This window comes from Falco rusticolus, chromosome 4 (genome assembly GCF_015220075.1).
Source record: "Falco rusticolus isolate bFalRus1 chromosome 4, bFalRus1.pri, whole genome shotgun sequence".
NCBI lineage: Eukaryota > Metazoa > Chordata > Aves > Falconiformes > Falconidae > Falco > Falco rusticolus.
This window is the reverse complement of record NC_051190.1, coordinates 103,730-118,599: the sequence shown is the minus strand read 5'-3', so window position 1 is coordinate 118,599 and position 14,870 is coordinate 103,730. Positions and strand designations below refer to the sequence as shown.

At 57.4% G+C, this 14,870-nt stretch overlaps 2 protein-coding genes across 2 annotated transcripts; both read left to right on the top strand.

The window, feature by feature from the left end:
- Positions 1-27: 27 nt before the first annotated feature.
- On the top strand, positions 28-4,817 carry NPRL2 (NPR2 like, GATOR1 complex subunit). Its single transcript, XM_037386035.1, has 12 exons — positions 28-208; positions 401-492; positions 998-1,166; positions 1,418-1,526; positions 1,836-1,972; positions 2,276-2,373; positions 2,467-2,503; positions 2,658-2,751; positions 2,826-2,943; positions 3,166-3,308; positions 3,576-3,681; positions 4,521-4,817. The coding sequence occupies exons 1-11, from the start codon at positions 137-139 to the stop codon at positions 3,641-3,643; spliced, it is 1,137 nt and encodes a 378-aa protein (XP_037241932.1). The 5' UTR covers positions 28-136; the 3' UTR covers positions 3,644-3,681; positions 4,521-4,817.
- Positions 3,639-14,276, top strand: ZMYND10 (zinc finger MYND-type containing 10). The gene is made up of 12 exons (XM_037386034.1): positions 3,639-3,915; positions 4,521-4,629; positions 5,202-5,318; positions 6,475-6,528; positions 6,628-6,780; positions 8,850-8,938; positions 9,221-9,321; positions 10,688-10,860; positions 11,159-11,284; positions 12,864-12,985; positions 13,192-13,317; positions 13,995-14,276. Exons 1-12 carry the CDS (start codon positions 3,815-3,817, stop codon positions 14,077-14,079), a joined length of 1,356 nt encoding a protein of 451 aa, XP_037241931.1. The 5' UTR covers positions 3,639-3,814; the 3' UTR covers positions 14,080-14,276.
- Positions 14,277-14,870: the final 594 nt, after the last annotated feature.

Below are 14,870 nucleotides of genomic sequence, written 5' to 3'. Positions count from 1 at the left end.
GTTCCGTCCTGCAGGATGGACGCTACGGTGGCCGGCAGGGGTCGGGGCGCATGCGTGGTGCCTGCCGCTCTATCGCCCCGCCGCTCTACCGCCCCGCTGCCGCCTCGGGTCCAGCCCGGTCTCTTCTTGGGCCGCCATGGGCGGCAGGATTGAGTGCGTCTTCTTCAGCGAATTCCACCCCACGCTGGGGCCCAAGATCACCTACCAGGTGCGGGCGCGCTGGGCCTGAGGGGCCGGGGCCCGCCGGCGGGGCTGCGGCTGCGGCCTGGTAGCGCCCTGAGGGGAGCAGGGAGGGGGCGGCGGGGCTGCCCCGGTGGGGGCCGGCCCCGTTGGGGGCACGGGGCTGGGGCGGGCTCAGCAGCCGGCTGAGGCTGGAGTGGAGCCTTCTGTGCCACTGCAGGTGCCGGAGGATTTCATCTCTCGGGAGCTCTTTGACACCATCCAGGTGTATGTCATCACGAAGCCCGAGCTACAGAACAAACTGATCACCGTGTGAGTGTGGCCGGCCACCGGGCCCTTCCGGGGGGAGGGCATGTCACTGCCCAGTCCTGACCTCGGCAAGGCTGTGCCAGCAGGAGACAGCAGCTGGGTGATGTGGCAGTGCCGGCTGTCAGCTCTGAGCCCACAGGGATGTCTGTCCCAGCACTCAGCAGGTCCATTCCTATGCCTGCAATTACCCGTGCATGGGGGATGGGTACCTGATTCTGGGGGTGGCTGGTGCTGCACATGCTTCTCCATCAGCCTCAAATCCAGGAAAGTCAAACAAGTCCCAAGAGCTGTGCCACTTTTGAAGGGAGGCAGTTTTCTTTTCTGATGGTTGACCCTATTTTCTTCCCTTCTTCAGACTGTATTTTGCACTCTGAGCATTTGGGGATTAGACATAATTTTTCCTGTGAAGCAGAGAAGCCCCCACTTCCAGAGCTGACTGAACACTAGCCTTGTGTGGGGCTCAGGCCTCCCTGAGGGCGTAGGTGCATTTATACTTGTCTTCTGACAGGACGGCCATGGAGAAGAAACTGATCGGCTGCCCCGTGTGTATCGAGCACAAGAAGTACAGCCGAAATGCTCTTCTCTTCAACCTGGGCTTCGTGTGCGATGCTAGAGCCAAGGCCTGTGCGCTGGAGCCCATAGTGAAGAAGCTGGCCGGCTACCTCACCACCCTTGAGGTGAGGCCCGAGCCAATATAAGCAGAGGCCAGCTGCCTCACGATCCACTCCACAGAGTCACTGGTATCCTGGCACATATTGTGGATCGCGGCATTACTGGGGTGGGGGCCAGGTATACAGCAAGGAGGGGATCATGCTGGCTTTACCCACACATCACTTGAAGTTTTAGGGAGGACAGGATCTGGGATGTATGGTTCCTATAGCCGGTAATCCTGTGGGGAGGAGCTGGCTCGATTTTCTGCTCTGTTTAGCTGGAAAGTGGCTTTATCTCCAACGAGGAGAGTAAACAGAAGCTGGTTCCCATTATGACCATCCTTCTGGAGGAGCTGAACGCCAAAGGAAAGTGCACCCTGCCCATAGGTATGGCAACCACACCAGCCTGGTGGTGAGGGCAGGAGCAGGGCAGGGTGGTGTTGGGGGGCAGCTGGGGCACCCCCCGCACAGGTTGGCTCTGCCTATACTGCTTCTGGCAGCTCCCTCCCTGTCTGTGCTTGGAGCTGGGGGGCATCTGCGCCAGCCTTGCCCTGGGTGGCTTGAAGGGCCGGGAGGTTATGGGGCTGCAGACACCTTCCTCTGTGCAGCATGGTGGTGTCCTGGGGCTGTTGTTCACAAACTCCCAAGGGAGCAAAGGTTTTTGTGGGGACTGAGCACTTCCCTTTCCCTGGACAGATGAGTCGAACACCATCCACCTGAAGGTGATCGAGCAGCGCCCAGACCCCCCCATCGTGCAGGAGTATGATGTCCCTGTCTTTACCCAAGACAAGGATGACTTCTTCAACTCCCAGTGGGATCTCACCACGCAGCAGGTCCGTGTCCTTAACTGGGGGCAGCATGCTTTGAATGGGATCTGTTTCCAGCCTACCTGGAGGCAGAGGAGAGTCAGGCTGTCCCAGAGATCACTGCATTAATGAGCATGGTTTGGTGCTCCCCTTGTCTTTGTGCTTGGTCCCGCAAGCAACCCATTCACCCAAGACAAGGATAAAATCTGCTGGGGATGGAACCTGCCTGTGCCAGTGTGCTCCCAGACACAGGGGAGTTTCTTAGGCTTAAGGGTGATGCCTTGGGCCCCTCTGCTGTCTGCCATCAGCAATCACTTCCTCCCCTTCTAGATCCTGCCCTACATTGATGGTTTTCGGCACGTCCAGAAGATTTCTGCAGAAGCTGATGTGGAGCTGAACTTGGTGCGCATTGCTGTGCAAAACCTGCTGTGAGTGCGTGGAAGGAGGCCTGTTCAGCTGCAGGAGGTGGGGTGGTGGGTGCTGTCAGAGAGGGCGTCTCACGTTTCCCTGTCCATCTGCAGGTACTATGGGGTTGTCACACTCGTCTCCATACTCCAGGTGGGTCCAGCCATGGAGTGTGGGGCTGCAAGTGGGATTCGGGCAGTGGCTACACCATCAGAGTGGCCATGTAGGGGGGACAATGGGGTTCAGAGCAGGGTGGGTCTTTCCTGGAGCCGTGGCAGAGCAGAACTAGTTTTCCCTTGCCCTCCAGTACTCCAACGTCTACTGTACCACACCAAAGGTCCAGGACTTGGTGGATGACAAGTGTCTCCAGGAGGAGTGTCTGTCCTATGTCACCAAACAAGGTACGGTGACCCTGTGCTGGGCTGCTGGCAGAGGTGGGGGGAGAGGGAAGCTGACTGGTGACTTGTCCCTGCAGGGCACAAGCGAGCCAGCCTCAGAGACGTCTTCCAGCTGTACTGTGGGCTGAGCCCTGGCACGACAGTGCGAGACCTCATCTCCCGCTACACCCTGCAGCTCCAGAGGGTGGATGAGAGGTCAGAGCCAGTACTCTCCTGCTCAGTCCCTGAGGGCAGCGGTGACACCAGGGGTGGCAGGGCGAGTGTGGGGTATTGAAGGGGGTGTACCCAACCCCTCTGTCTGTAGGTGGGAAAACATGAGGCAGTGAAATGGCATGGTGGAACCAGAAAGGAGTGAGGGAGCTGGGGTGTCTGACACCTCAGCATTGTGGTCCCGGTCTCTTCCCTCCTCATCCCCAGGAGGCTTATCCAGTTTGGTTTGATGAAGGGTCTTATCCGGCGGCTTCAGAAATACCCTGTCAAGGTCGCCCGGGATGAGCGGAGCCACCCAGCTCGGCTGTACACAGGCTGCCACAGCTATGATGAGATCTGCTGCAAGACCGGTAAGGGTCCAGGCTCCTCTGCATGATGCTTGGGGCCAATGGGAGGCAGAGGGCTGCCTGTGTGCCCAGGGCAGTGCACTGGTTTTGGGGTCTCCCTTGCCCCTTTTGGAGCCTTCAGACTGCAGGGAGATGGGACTCGGGGCTAGGTTCTGTGCTGAGCTGGGCTGCCAAGCCCATGCTGCTAGGGGGAGAGTGGGGGAGCCCAGCCAGCCCCCCAACACTGCTTCTGGGCACCCCCCTAACAACCTGCTGCCTTGCCCACCCCAGGCATGAGTTACAAGGAACTGGATGAGCGCCTGGAGAACGACCCCAACATCATCGTGTGCTGGAAGTGACGGCAGGGATGGCAGCCGGGGCCCGCCCCGGGGCTCAGGTGTCCCCTGCGCGTCCGCCGTGCGTGTCCCTGGAGCCCACTGCGCCCCGCTGGCCGCGGTCGCTCCCCCGCGCCGCCAGGGGGCGGTGGAGGCGCCGCCAGGGGCCCCCGTTGCTATAGGGACGTCGCCGCCATGGCCGCCGCCGCCGGGCCGGCGCCGCTGCTGCCCGCCGAGGCCGAGGCGCTGGTGCGGGCGCTGCGGGGCACCGAGCTGCGGGACATCGGCGGGCAGGGGTGCGGAGACGGGGTCTGGAGCGAGGGGGCCTGGTCTGGGAGGGGTGAAGGCGAAAAAGGGGTTCTGCATTTGGAGTGTTCCCACAGGGGCTGTGGGGGGAGAGGGGAGGCACCGGTTCTGGGGCCTCCCCAGAGGGTCGGCTGTGGAGTAGGAGGGCTTCCCGGGAGGTCTAGGGTGGAGAGGAGTGGCCCAGTTTTGAGGTGACTCCAGAAAGTCAAGGTGGGGTGGGGGTAGAGGAGAGGCCCCCATTCTGGAGCCTTCCTGCAAGGACCGGGGGAGAAAGTGGGATCCCAGGCCTAGGGTGTCCCCAGGGCATCAGTGCGGGTAGAGGTGGTGGAAGGGAGGATGTCCAGATTTGGGGTCTCACAGTGTAGGTGTTGGGGTCAAATGGGACAGCAGTGGGTTTGGGGCTGCCCCAGGGAGCGCAGGCTTAGGGGACACCGTGGGGTTTGGGGGTGTCTGGCAGGCTTGGGGCATTTCCTAGGGATGAGGGTGCCAGCAGCAGGTTCCCCTGTATGGGGGTCCCTCTCCAGGAGTGCAGTGGAGCCCCAGGGCTGGTGGCCAGAGGTCTCTGGCACTGATGTCCTTGCTGGCTGCCCTGCAGATGGCTTTCGCAGCACGAGTGTGTGGAGAAGCTCAACATGCACGCCATCCTGAGTGCCTCCATGGGTCAGGAGCAGCTCCTCACTGAGCTGCTGGTCACCTACGCCAAGGTGAGCCTTCTTGGGTGCAGTAGTGATGCCCATGCCAGGCCTTCAGCCTCGAGCTAGGGTTGTCTAATGGACAGTGTGTAATTTTTGGAATAAAACGGTGAAGAATCTGTTTCCGGGAAAGACTTTTGACTGCTGGTTTGCCAGTTTTGCTTTTTAAAAATATTAAAGGTCAAGCTGTGGTATTTCTACTTGCTGGTCTCCGGTTCCTCTCTTGGAGTTTTGTTTTGATCTCATGCGTGGGCCCCTCTGACTGCAGATCTCTGCCTTATACCTGAGGTGTCCCAGCCCCAGAATGTGCTGGACTGCACCAGGATGTGTGGTGCTCAGGACCTGCCCAGCTCCTCAGGGTCATCTTTCCCCTTTGCAACCACAGGAGCTCTTTCTGCCCATTGGTCTGTGGATGAAAAGCTAACAATTTGTGAGCTGGGTGAATACACACACGGTGTGTCCCAAGGCTGCCCCTCTTTGGGGGCTAACTCCAAAATCTGTGTGGCTGAGCATTACCAATAAAACTAGTTGCCTCTGCAGCACTGGTCTGAAGGGCTTGATTCCCCCATCCGTTCCCTGTCTAGATTCCTGTTCTCATTGGGGAGCTGATTTCTGTGGAGATCTGGAAACACAAGATCTTTCCTGTGCTGTGCCGGCTGGAGGACTTCAAGCCAAGAAATACCTTCCCCATCTATGTGGTGGTGAGTAGAGGGGGCAGTGGGAGCAAGCCTGGAAATTGGGCAGGTACCACTATGCTTAAAAATAAATCTCACCCTGGAGATCTCAGAGCTAGGGTTTTATATCTCACCAGACTAAGAAGCTGCAGTGGACAGTGTGACACAGTGGGAAGCATGTGGTTTCCCAAAGCTGTGGCAACAAGGCCATATGCTTGCCCCCAGGAGGGACAGGGACCTACTCCCAGGGAAACTCAGCTCTGTGGAGGGCTGTGCCCCTGCCTAATCCCGCACAAGGGCTTGCGAGAGCTGCTGGATGTAACAAAAGCTGCTCCCTGAGGCAGCTGTGCTCCTGGCTTGCAGCTCCCAGTGACTCAGTGCTACCTGCACTCCCAGGCAACAATGCCCCTGAGGTTTTTGGCCCCCCCTGAATACTGTTTTTCTCTGGTACCTCTAACCAGAGGGCTCTCCGAGGTTATCTGCCTCTGGAGAAAGTGTAAGAAAAATGTAGCTTTTTTTCTTACTGCGCTCCTGGGTGCAACAGTCCCTTGGGCCATTCTTAGCAAGGGAGCGATTTCGGGGAGCTGGACTTCCCTGTGGAAGGATGCAGCCCTTGACCTAAGAGACATCGGCCCAAGGCTTGGAAGTTTTAGCCCATTTTCAGTCCAGGGCAACATCTTGCTGGGGCAAAGTGGTTGCTTCCCTGGGCAGCTGTTTGCCTGGAGCATTGCCTCAAGGCAGTTACCTCCTGGTTCCCAGTCGGAACAAGGCTGTCTGCTCTGGTCCCAGGGGGCTAAGAGCAGCACAGCCATACGGAGCACTGTCCAATCTCAGGCAGTGGCTCTGTGCCGGTGACAGGGGCTGCAGCTTGCCCAAGGGCTGTGGTTGTATTGCCACTGTAGTGCAGAGGCAGAGCCCTGAAAAGCCCTGCCTGCTGGGAAGCATGGTTCTCTGTCAGCATGTTATGGTGTCATAGGCATGTTAACATAAATATTAATATGAACTGCATGAACTGGAGTTGTTCTAAAGATTACATCACTTGTATTTGGCTCTTGGACTTCTGTTTGGCCACAATTACATAAGCAGCTTCTTAGAAGAGCGCTTTTCCCAGTCCCATTGCCTGTGGCCTCAGTACTGGTGGCTGCTCTGCTGTTGCCTCACTTTTGCCATTTTCCTCCCACAGCTGCATCATGAAGCCTCCATCATTAACCTCTTGGAGACAGTGTTTTTTTACAAGGTAAGAGGCAGGTTCAGCTTTCTTCAGTGTAACACCCTTGGGGGTGGAAAGCCACAGCAGTGGGGCCTGGCCCTCTGTGAAACTCTTGTTATTGTGAAGGAGATCTGTGAGTCAGCAGAGGACAGCATTCTGGATTTAATTGATTATTGCCACCGAAAACTGACCCTGCTCGCAGCTCAGAGCACCAATGGACAGACAGCAACCCCGGTGGAGCTGCATCCTGAGGATCTGGCCAGCCCCTCATCTATGAAGGTGAGGAGAAAGTCCTGTAGCTCATTGGGGTCACATATGATGGAGGATATGGGCAGCCTGAAGAGGCACAGGGGGGGGCCTTCCCATGGAGATCACTTTGGCTGCGGCTGTGGCACCTCCCAGCCATCTCAGAGGGTGTCTGGTGCTGATGCTTGTCTGCTGGGCCAGCAGCTGCACCAATCTTCCTCCACCTTGCAGCCACTCTTTCACCCTCCCTTGTGACAGTGCCAGCTTGAAGCCTCCTGCAGGACACAGTCTGAACTCTGAGGGGTGGGGGATGCTGGAGAGATGACAGTTAGGCAAAATATGCAGTACAGGGGTTTTGGCCATTTGCTGTTGCTCTTGAAAGCTGTGTGGGAGCCTGTGAAACCCCCTTAGTTCAGGCTGCTGCTGGAGCCAGCCAGGGTTAACCATAAGACGGATCCTTCCCTAAATCAATGTGCAATATGACTAGGAATTATCCTAATCTGTTTCCCCCCAGCTTCCTCAGCTGTTTGAGAAATACCTCCTCTCTGTGCTGGTCTGAGCCAACAGCAAGCCTGGAGTTGTTCCTAGTCAGGTGCCCCTGGGCTGCCATGCCCACCTTTCTGGTGTGGGATGTCTCTTCTTCTGGTACTTCTCAGCACCTGGAGTTTTCAAACTGTGCACACCACAAGGAGCATCTGGAGAAGCAGAGTTAAAGTGATAGCCTGCAAGCTTGGCTATACCTCCCTGTGTTGCCTCCATCCTTTGGCTTGTTGCCCAAGCACATGCTCCTCTTCCAGAAAAGGGAAGGAAGTGGAGGGCTCTGGAGCACAATAGAGATGTTTTCCAGGAAATGTTTTCCCAGCTGGGGAGGGGAAGGGGGTGTCTCTGTCAGTGCTTTGACATGGCTCAGGTTAAAAAAATGTCCTTTTCTAGCCAATAGGGTTCTAAAAAGGGCTTCTCTTGCAAGGACCCTGGTTTCCTCTGATTCATTCCAGGCCCTCCTGACTCTGCATACAATAACCCCTTATGAAAAACCTGTTCCTGCCCTCTCCTGTGTTGTGGAGCCTGTTGCCCTTTGTGACTGTGCATGGTGGTAACCCCTGGAGCAGGACCTGTTCTGCTGCCCCCCAGAAGCACAGGCAAAAGATAGTCCCTGCCCAAAGGTAGCAGCGATGAGGTCTGGATATCAGGAGGAGCTGTAGGAAACAGCCTCACCAGGGGAGTTTGGAGAGGGAGGTCAGGGGGAAGAGACTGTAAGGCTTTCTTAGTAGCATGTGGGGCACTGGTATGGGGAGCACAGGCCTTCTTACTGCAGGAATTTGGAAAAAAACTGTTGCAGTGGCACTTCAGAGAAGTAAGAGTTGCTGAGGTCAGTGCTCTGCACACGAAAAATGTGAGGTGCTGAGCATCTGGGACTTAAGAGGAGAAGTTCGGTCTGGGCCAGGGAGAAGGACTTGACACCTCTCAGCCTAGCATCCCGATAGTCTCAAAAGAGGCTGGGTCAGAGGATGGTCAGGCTGTTAGCCTGAGCATGTGGGGGGATAAATGGGGCTCCACACCACCTGCGAAGGGAAGGAGGCTGGGTGGCTGGTGAGCATGGCATAGCTGCGGGCTGGGATAACCACAGGCTGATATTTAGCTGGAGGGGAGAGGCAGATCCAGGAAGGGTGGATGTAGGACTGCAGCTGTGCCAGGGCCGAGTTTCTTCCTCCTCTGCTGATCGTGCAGCTCCCCCCTTCCTAGCTTCACAGGTCTCTTCAGGCCCATGGGCCACAAGATGATCCCAGAAGGGCAGAGAAGAGTGGTCTGGTACTGGCCTCTTTCAGGGGGTGTCCCTGTGCCAGGGCACTGCTGCCAGTAGCCACCCGTGACCTGTTAGGGGGAGAGAGATGAGGGACAAACAACAATGGGCTGCGACCACTTCTGCATTTGCCCTTGCAAACGAGCAACAGTGGCACAGTTGAGATGAGAAGCAGTTTGATTTGCAGGGTTCTGGTTTCCTCCCCAGTCTGTGGTTACTGATGCACCACCAACAGCCTGCCTCCCTGTAGCTCCTGGGAAATGGGGCCTGAAATCCTGAGGCTATGTTTGTCCCTCCACAGGAGCTGCAGAAGCAGGCAGAGATGATGGAGTTTGAGATTTCCCTGAAAGCCCTGTCTGTGCTGCGATTCATCACCGATCAGGTAGAGAGGTAGGTGCCCAGGAGCAGCAGAGGTGCCAGGCTCTCCAGTTGAGATTCCTGTGGGGTCACAGCGGGTGCCTGGACCCCTTTCAGCAGCTGGCTGTATCCATGGTGGCAGTGGCACTGTGGCCCAGGAGGCAAATGAAGCAGTGCTCCACCCTGCTCCATGGCACTCCTGGGAACCCAGCTTATTGGTTTTTTTCCTGCCTTGCTCAGTTGCCTCAGGGAGCTTTGTATCTGTTTTGGCACTTGTCTTCAAGCACCATTTCACCCTTTCTGTCCCATCTCCAGTCTGCCCCTGAGTGCACTGACACGAATGCTGAACACCCACAACCTGCCCTGCCTCCTTGTCGAGCTGGTGGAGCATTGCCCCTGGAGCTGCCAGGAAGCAGGTATGGATTGTGCCCTGTGGTACCTGGGGCACTGTGGTGGTATGCTGGGACATCCAGCCTCTTATGGCTCTGCTGTAGGAGGCCTTGCAGAAAGCTATTCCCCCTCCAGCATCCCCTCCCCTTGCTCCTCACTAGTGCCTGAAGCTGTTCAGCCTGAAAGCAGCTGCAGCACAGCTGAGCTGGGAGCCCAGCAGTGCTCCCAAAAGCCAGTCCTCACACAGGGCAGTGTCTTCTGAGCTGATCGTGGACAGACCAGGAGCGTAGCATGTCTGACAGCCCCACCTGCTGCTCTGAGGAGTCTTGTCTCAGACACAGAAAGGCCAGAGTGTCAGTCCCAGCCTGTCTGCACCTTTCTGGGACAACACTAAGAATTAGAGCCAGACATGGGCTCTCCCAGGGAGCAAACTGATTGCCCTGAAGCTGCTGGTTATTGAGCTCTGCTCTTGCCAAAGGCCTTCCTGATCAGGTTGTGCCCATCAGCCATCACCTGTGCCATCAGCCCTGCCTCCCACACCTCTGCAGCCAGGTGTGCCCCCCTGCAGCCCCCCAGCTTCCCCACTGCCTGCCTCTGAGCAGTGGTGGGGCACAGCCTGGGGTGTGGGAACCCACATGCCTCTCCCCAGCCCTGCACCAAGGTGGGTCATGGTGCGTGCAGGGGCAGAAGAGATGCTGGGAAGCACATGGCTCTGTGCCTGCCGAGAAGAGCCCAGCTGGATGTGGGAGCTTTCCTCCTTCCTCCAGCCAGGAAACGCATTGCTTCTCTCTGCCTGTGTGCTGGGGGTGTCAGAGGGAGCTTTGATCCAGGGCCCCAAGGGAGGAATAGGAAAGGAACAAGAGTGCAAAGATATTTCCAGGCTGTGCAGATGCAGAGTTACATCCTCCTCCATCCCCCAGAGCAGCACAGCAGCTCCTGGAGCTTGTTTTATCACTTCTGTTATATTCATACTACTTCCGGCTTCCACCAGCAGAAGTAACTCCAGAAGACTGGGTATTGGCCACGCTGGTACCCCAAAACATGCCTCTCCAGCCACTCTGTTGTTGCAACATGGGCTCCCCCACCACCTACCGGTGCTCTACACTCCTGACCAAGTATGGAGGAAGCTATCTCAGGGATTTTTCCATTCCTGCCGTAGTCCTATTGTTTTAAAACATGTTCTTTATGCTTTTCATGCTCTGTAGTATTTTGTCTCAGTACCAAGTAGGCTGCTTTGCTGAGCAAAGGGGTGGGGAAACAGAAGCAGGCAGAAGCAGAGGGGCTTGCTTGTGGTGAAGTGAGGCAGTGAGCATAGGCCAGCGTCCCCACCTCTCAGCTGTCTTCCCTCAGGCAGCACTGACTCTTCCTGGAATTGTGTGTTCTGTCCCTCAGGCAAGCTCAAGAAGTTTGAGAATGGTGCATGGCACGTGATGCCCCCTGAAGACCAGGTGAAGATGACAAAACTCGATGGGCAGGTGTGGCTTGCCCTGCTCAACCTCCTGCTGAGCCCTGAATGCCAGCGCAAATACCACTTTGATGGCTTCAACAAGAGCCAGCTCCTCAAGGTAAGACCCTACACCACGAAGGTGACAGGCTCTGCAGCACAGAGTAGGACCTTGCCTGCACTGGGCACCTCCGGCATCTCTCCCCATCCCCACTATGGGCTCCTAGGAGCCAGTGGTGGGAGAACAGCAGGGTCTGTCACCATGCCAGCAGCAGCAAAGCTTGTGTTTGCACCTTGTGGGACCCCCATGGGTCACTCTGCCAGTGCCCCACAGATCCCTGCTCTTGCCACACTGCTTCACCAGCTCTGGCTCCCTTGTCTTGACCCCTCTCCATTCACTCCCTTCTCCGTGACCACAGCTCCGTGCATTCCTGACGGACATCCTCATTGACCAGCTGCCCAGCCTGGTGGAGATGCAGAGATTTCTGAGCCACCTTGCAATGACAGAGCCAGCTCCCCCCAAAAAGGACCTCATCCTGGAGCAGGTATCCTGTGGCTCTGCCTCCACCTCTCTAGCTGCTCTGCTTTAAGCCTGATAGCTCCCCTGACCCCTTTTCCTCCCACCAAGCTCAGCTCTGGAGAGGTGGTGCCCTGGTAAAGCCGCTGAGCACCCATTTCACAGTTACACCTTTATTGCCAGCAAAGTTGCCTGTGTGTGACATGGGAGCCTTGTCCTGCTGCCACAGTGGCCAAGCAGTCACATCTAAAGGCATAAATGCTGGGTTATAAACAGCTCTCTAGACTGCATCGAGTTCCTGGGGTGGTGACGGCATGGGACAGAGATAACCCCTGGCTTGTTTTGACTGTTAACAGCTTGGGAGTTGGGCCCTGAGGGTCTTCAGACAGTGTGAGGTTCTTGGGGTGTTTAATCCATGCAGTGGTAACCTCTTGAGCAAAGTGTTTCTGCTTCTCCTGGGCTGAGAGGAGAAACTGGGGGCAGGGGGAATATCTGCAAAGAGGCAGCTGGGAGAGCAGAGGCTCTACCCCGCTGCTGGAGGCTCCCACACCACTTTCCAGAGTGGATGGGTCAGTCGGGCAGCGATCCCTGGGGCTGTGCAGAGAGGGAACACGCTGCCCCCAGTATGGCTGGCTGCATGGCCCTGGTGGAGGGTGATGTGCCCCAGCCGGAGCTGGCTGTGGGTGGCTGGACGCAGGGAAAAGCTGCAGATCAGTAAGCCAAGTGGCTGGGGCTGAGAATGGCAGCAGGGTGGAGGTGGTTATGGATTCGCTCCACATGCCTCAACTGCCAGCGTGTCAGTGGGGCAGGGACAGGCAGCTGCCGCACTGGGGACCTCATCCAGCCCCTGTCTGGGCTGCTGCCCTTCTCTGTAGCTCTGCTTTTGTGCTGGGGCTGCTTCTGCCTCTGCCAAGGGCTGGGGCTGAACCCCAGGAAGTAGGCAGGGGGAGCCAGCTCGAAGCAAACACATGGGCTCCCTGCTCTGCCCAGAAAGAGGTGAACTCACTCCTTGTCACCAAGCCAAGCTGAGGAAAGGAGTTTTTCCATTTGGCTGCTCCTGGAGCAGCCTCCTCCCCTTTCCAGGCCTGGCTATTTTTACTCTGCTGGAGAAGGCAGTGCTGTTTGAAGTAGCATCATCCACTCCAGAGTCTGAAATCCCCACGCTGCTCTTGGCTGGTGCTTTCCTTTTCGTGCTGGCCAGCCCTTCCCTGGGTGTTCATCTTCAGGGAAATGACGAGTGGAAAAATCTGCTCAGGCAAATGGCTCCAGAGCACGGGGTTCACACTGCTGCCGGCACATGGGGCACTGAGATCCCAGGGTTTTCTGCTCAGGAGCCTTGGGGCTGAACTCTCACTTGCAACCGGGCCCTGAAGGTTTTGCCTTGTTTCACCTAACGCTTGCTGGCAAATGGATCCATCCCCTCTGTGTACCCAAAAGCACACCCTGGCTCTCTGCACCTTTGCCTTTTCCCGTGCTGCCTCCACTCACGCTCCTGGAGGGGCACGCTCCTCATACCTGGGGCTGGCTGCCCCCCAGACACCCCATACTGCGGTGCTTTTGACTGGGCTGTGAGCACCCTTTTCCTCCCCTTCTGCCTTTCCCACCAGGTTCCCATCATCTGGGACTATATCCTCAAGAAAAACACTGGGAAGTGGGAGGCCATTGCCAAGCACCAGGTGAAGCATGTCTTCAGTCCCACTGAGGAGGAGCTGAAGCTTCAGGCACGCAGGTAAGGCCCTGGCACATGCATACAGGGTGCCCAGTGGAGCCAGTATCCCCATTAGCAGGGGCTGAAACTCAGCACTGAGAGGATGGAGTGGTCTGTGGTACTGGCTGGGAATGTTACCACCTCAGTAGTGGGGTGCAGTGGGGACAGCTTGCTGCTTGTTGGCAGTTCCCTGGGAGCAGCCTCACCCCCTTTTCTGCCTGCTGCAGGTGGGCACAGACCTACAGCCTGGACATGATGGAAGCTCTAGCCCCTGACAAACCCTGTTGTAGGGTGTGTGGTGCAGAGGCAGCCAAACGGTGCTCTCGCTGCCAGAACGAGTGGTACTGCACACGGTAAGGGAGCCCTGCCACCCCCCTATGTCCCCTGCAGCCCCCCCAGTGCCCCTGCTCCCCAGAGCACCCCAGACCTCATCAGAGGATGCTGTGAAAGGGCCAAGGGAAGCCAGGGGTCCCACTGCTGCTCAGCACTGGTGGCTCTCCACTTGCCACATACCTGTCCCAATCTTCTGGTGAGGCTGATGTGCCGGGACACTGGTGGAGGAGATGCTGGTGAGTGTTGTTTTGCTGCTGCGAGGTGCTGAGCTGCCAGTGCCCACACCAACAGCAGCAACAGGCTGGGTGTTCCATGGTGACTGTCTCCCTCCCCTGCACCTTGGTGGGGCAGGTGGAGAGGAAAGCACCTATGGCTCTGTGGGTGCAGGTAACAAGCTGGGATGTGGCAGCTGGGGTGGTAGCAGTAAATTTAAATCTTCTCTGGTCCTGAATCGTCTGGCAAGGTCTGGTGTTAAACCATCTTAGCCCTCAGAACCGGGGGCCACATCCACCTCCCTGTTGGGCTAATGCTTGGCTGTGCCAGCTCCCCTCCAGTGCCCAGAGGAGTGCAGTGCTGGGGTTTGTCCTTGTCACTGCTTTGCTCCTGGGGATGGATGTGGCACCACTATATCCCTGCTCAAGCTGCGAGCAGCCCACTTCACGGCAGGGCCCCTGAGCAGCAGCCTTCCCCTGCGCAGGGCGTGCCAGGTCCAGCACTGGCAGAAGCACAAGGTTGCCTGCAACCTGATGGCCGGGGTGCTGAGGAGTGTGGATGACCTGTAAGAGGAGCGGTGATTGGCACGTGGCCCGTGGCTTGGCAAGGCTCCCCGCTGCATACAGCCCAGTGACCGGAGGGGAGAAGCCAGCAAAGGCCCCCTCTGCCTGCTCCCAGCCCTGGGCAGCACTGGCTGAGCTTGGTCTTTCCTCTACCGCCACCCCATTGTGCAGCTTTCATCAATAAACCTCCTTCTGCACCCTGCTGCTGCTTGGCTCCTGCGTTTTTTTCTCCTAGCGGAAGATGTGCAGTAGCTTCTTCCCCTCCCTTGTACCTTGGGAGAGGGGGAGGTTTTCATTACTCCTCTCTGCAACAAAAGAAATCCCAGAGAACCTGAAAAAAGAGCCAATAAGGCTGTGGTTACCAGAAGGACCAAGCCCTCGGTGGTCAAGGCCCGTGAGCTGGGGCGGGAAAGGGGGCAAAAAGGCCTCCTTGCCACCTCTCCTTACCTTTTGGCTGTTACATTAGAGCAGCAGGGGCAGGCAGAGGATGTGGTTAGCCCAAGCACCTCGCTGTGAGAAAGCAATGAGTTTCTCGGGTGTTTGTTACCTGCCATCTCATAGGGATGGTTTCCCCCCTCCCCTCCCAGGTGATGTGATATTAGCACCAAGGGCTTGGCCCCCTGCCTACCAGCATCTCTCTGCAGGGTGTGGGGGTGGTCTGCTGTGCCTTGGGGTGCCTTCCACCTTTCCCAGCCAGCAGCTGCTGCCAGAGGCCTGGGGCCTTGTGCTGAGCGTGGCTGGGAAAGGTTGGCAGTGCTGTGCCCCTTTTCTGATGGGGTGTCTGAGACACACCCCCC

Excerpts from the sequence above, each read along its gene's own strand:
- NPRL2 (XM_037386035.1), top strand. The coding sequence starts at position 137 with ATGGGCGGCAGGATTGAGTGCGTCTTCTTCAGCGAATTCCACCCCACG. Across the intron at positions 2,374-2,466 it reads ATTGCTGTGCAAAACCTGCT|GTACTATGGGGTTGTCACAC; the intron begins GTGAGTGCGTGG and ends GTCCATCTGCAG. Across the intron at positions 3,309-3,575 it reads TGAGATCTGCTGCAAGACCG|GCATGAGTTACAAGGAACTG; the intron begins GTAAGGGTCCAG and ends TGCCCACCCCAG.
- ZMYND10 (XM_037386034.1), top strand. The coding sequence starts at position 3,815 with ATGGCCGCCGCCGCCGGGCCGGCGCCGCTGCTGCCCGCCGAGGCCGAG. Across the intron at positions 6,529-6,627 it reads AGACAGTGTTTTTTTACAAG|GAGATCTGTGAGTCAGCAGA; the intron begins GTAAGAGGCAGG and ends GTTATTGTGAAG. Across the intron at positions 11,285-12,863 it reads AGGACCTCATCCTGGAGCAG|GTTCCCATCATCTGGGACTA; the intron begins GTATCCTGTGGC and ends CTTTCCCACCAG.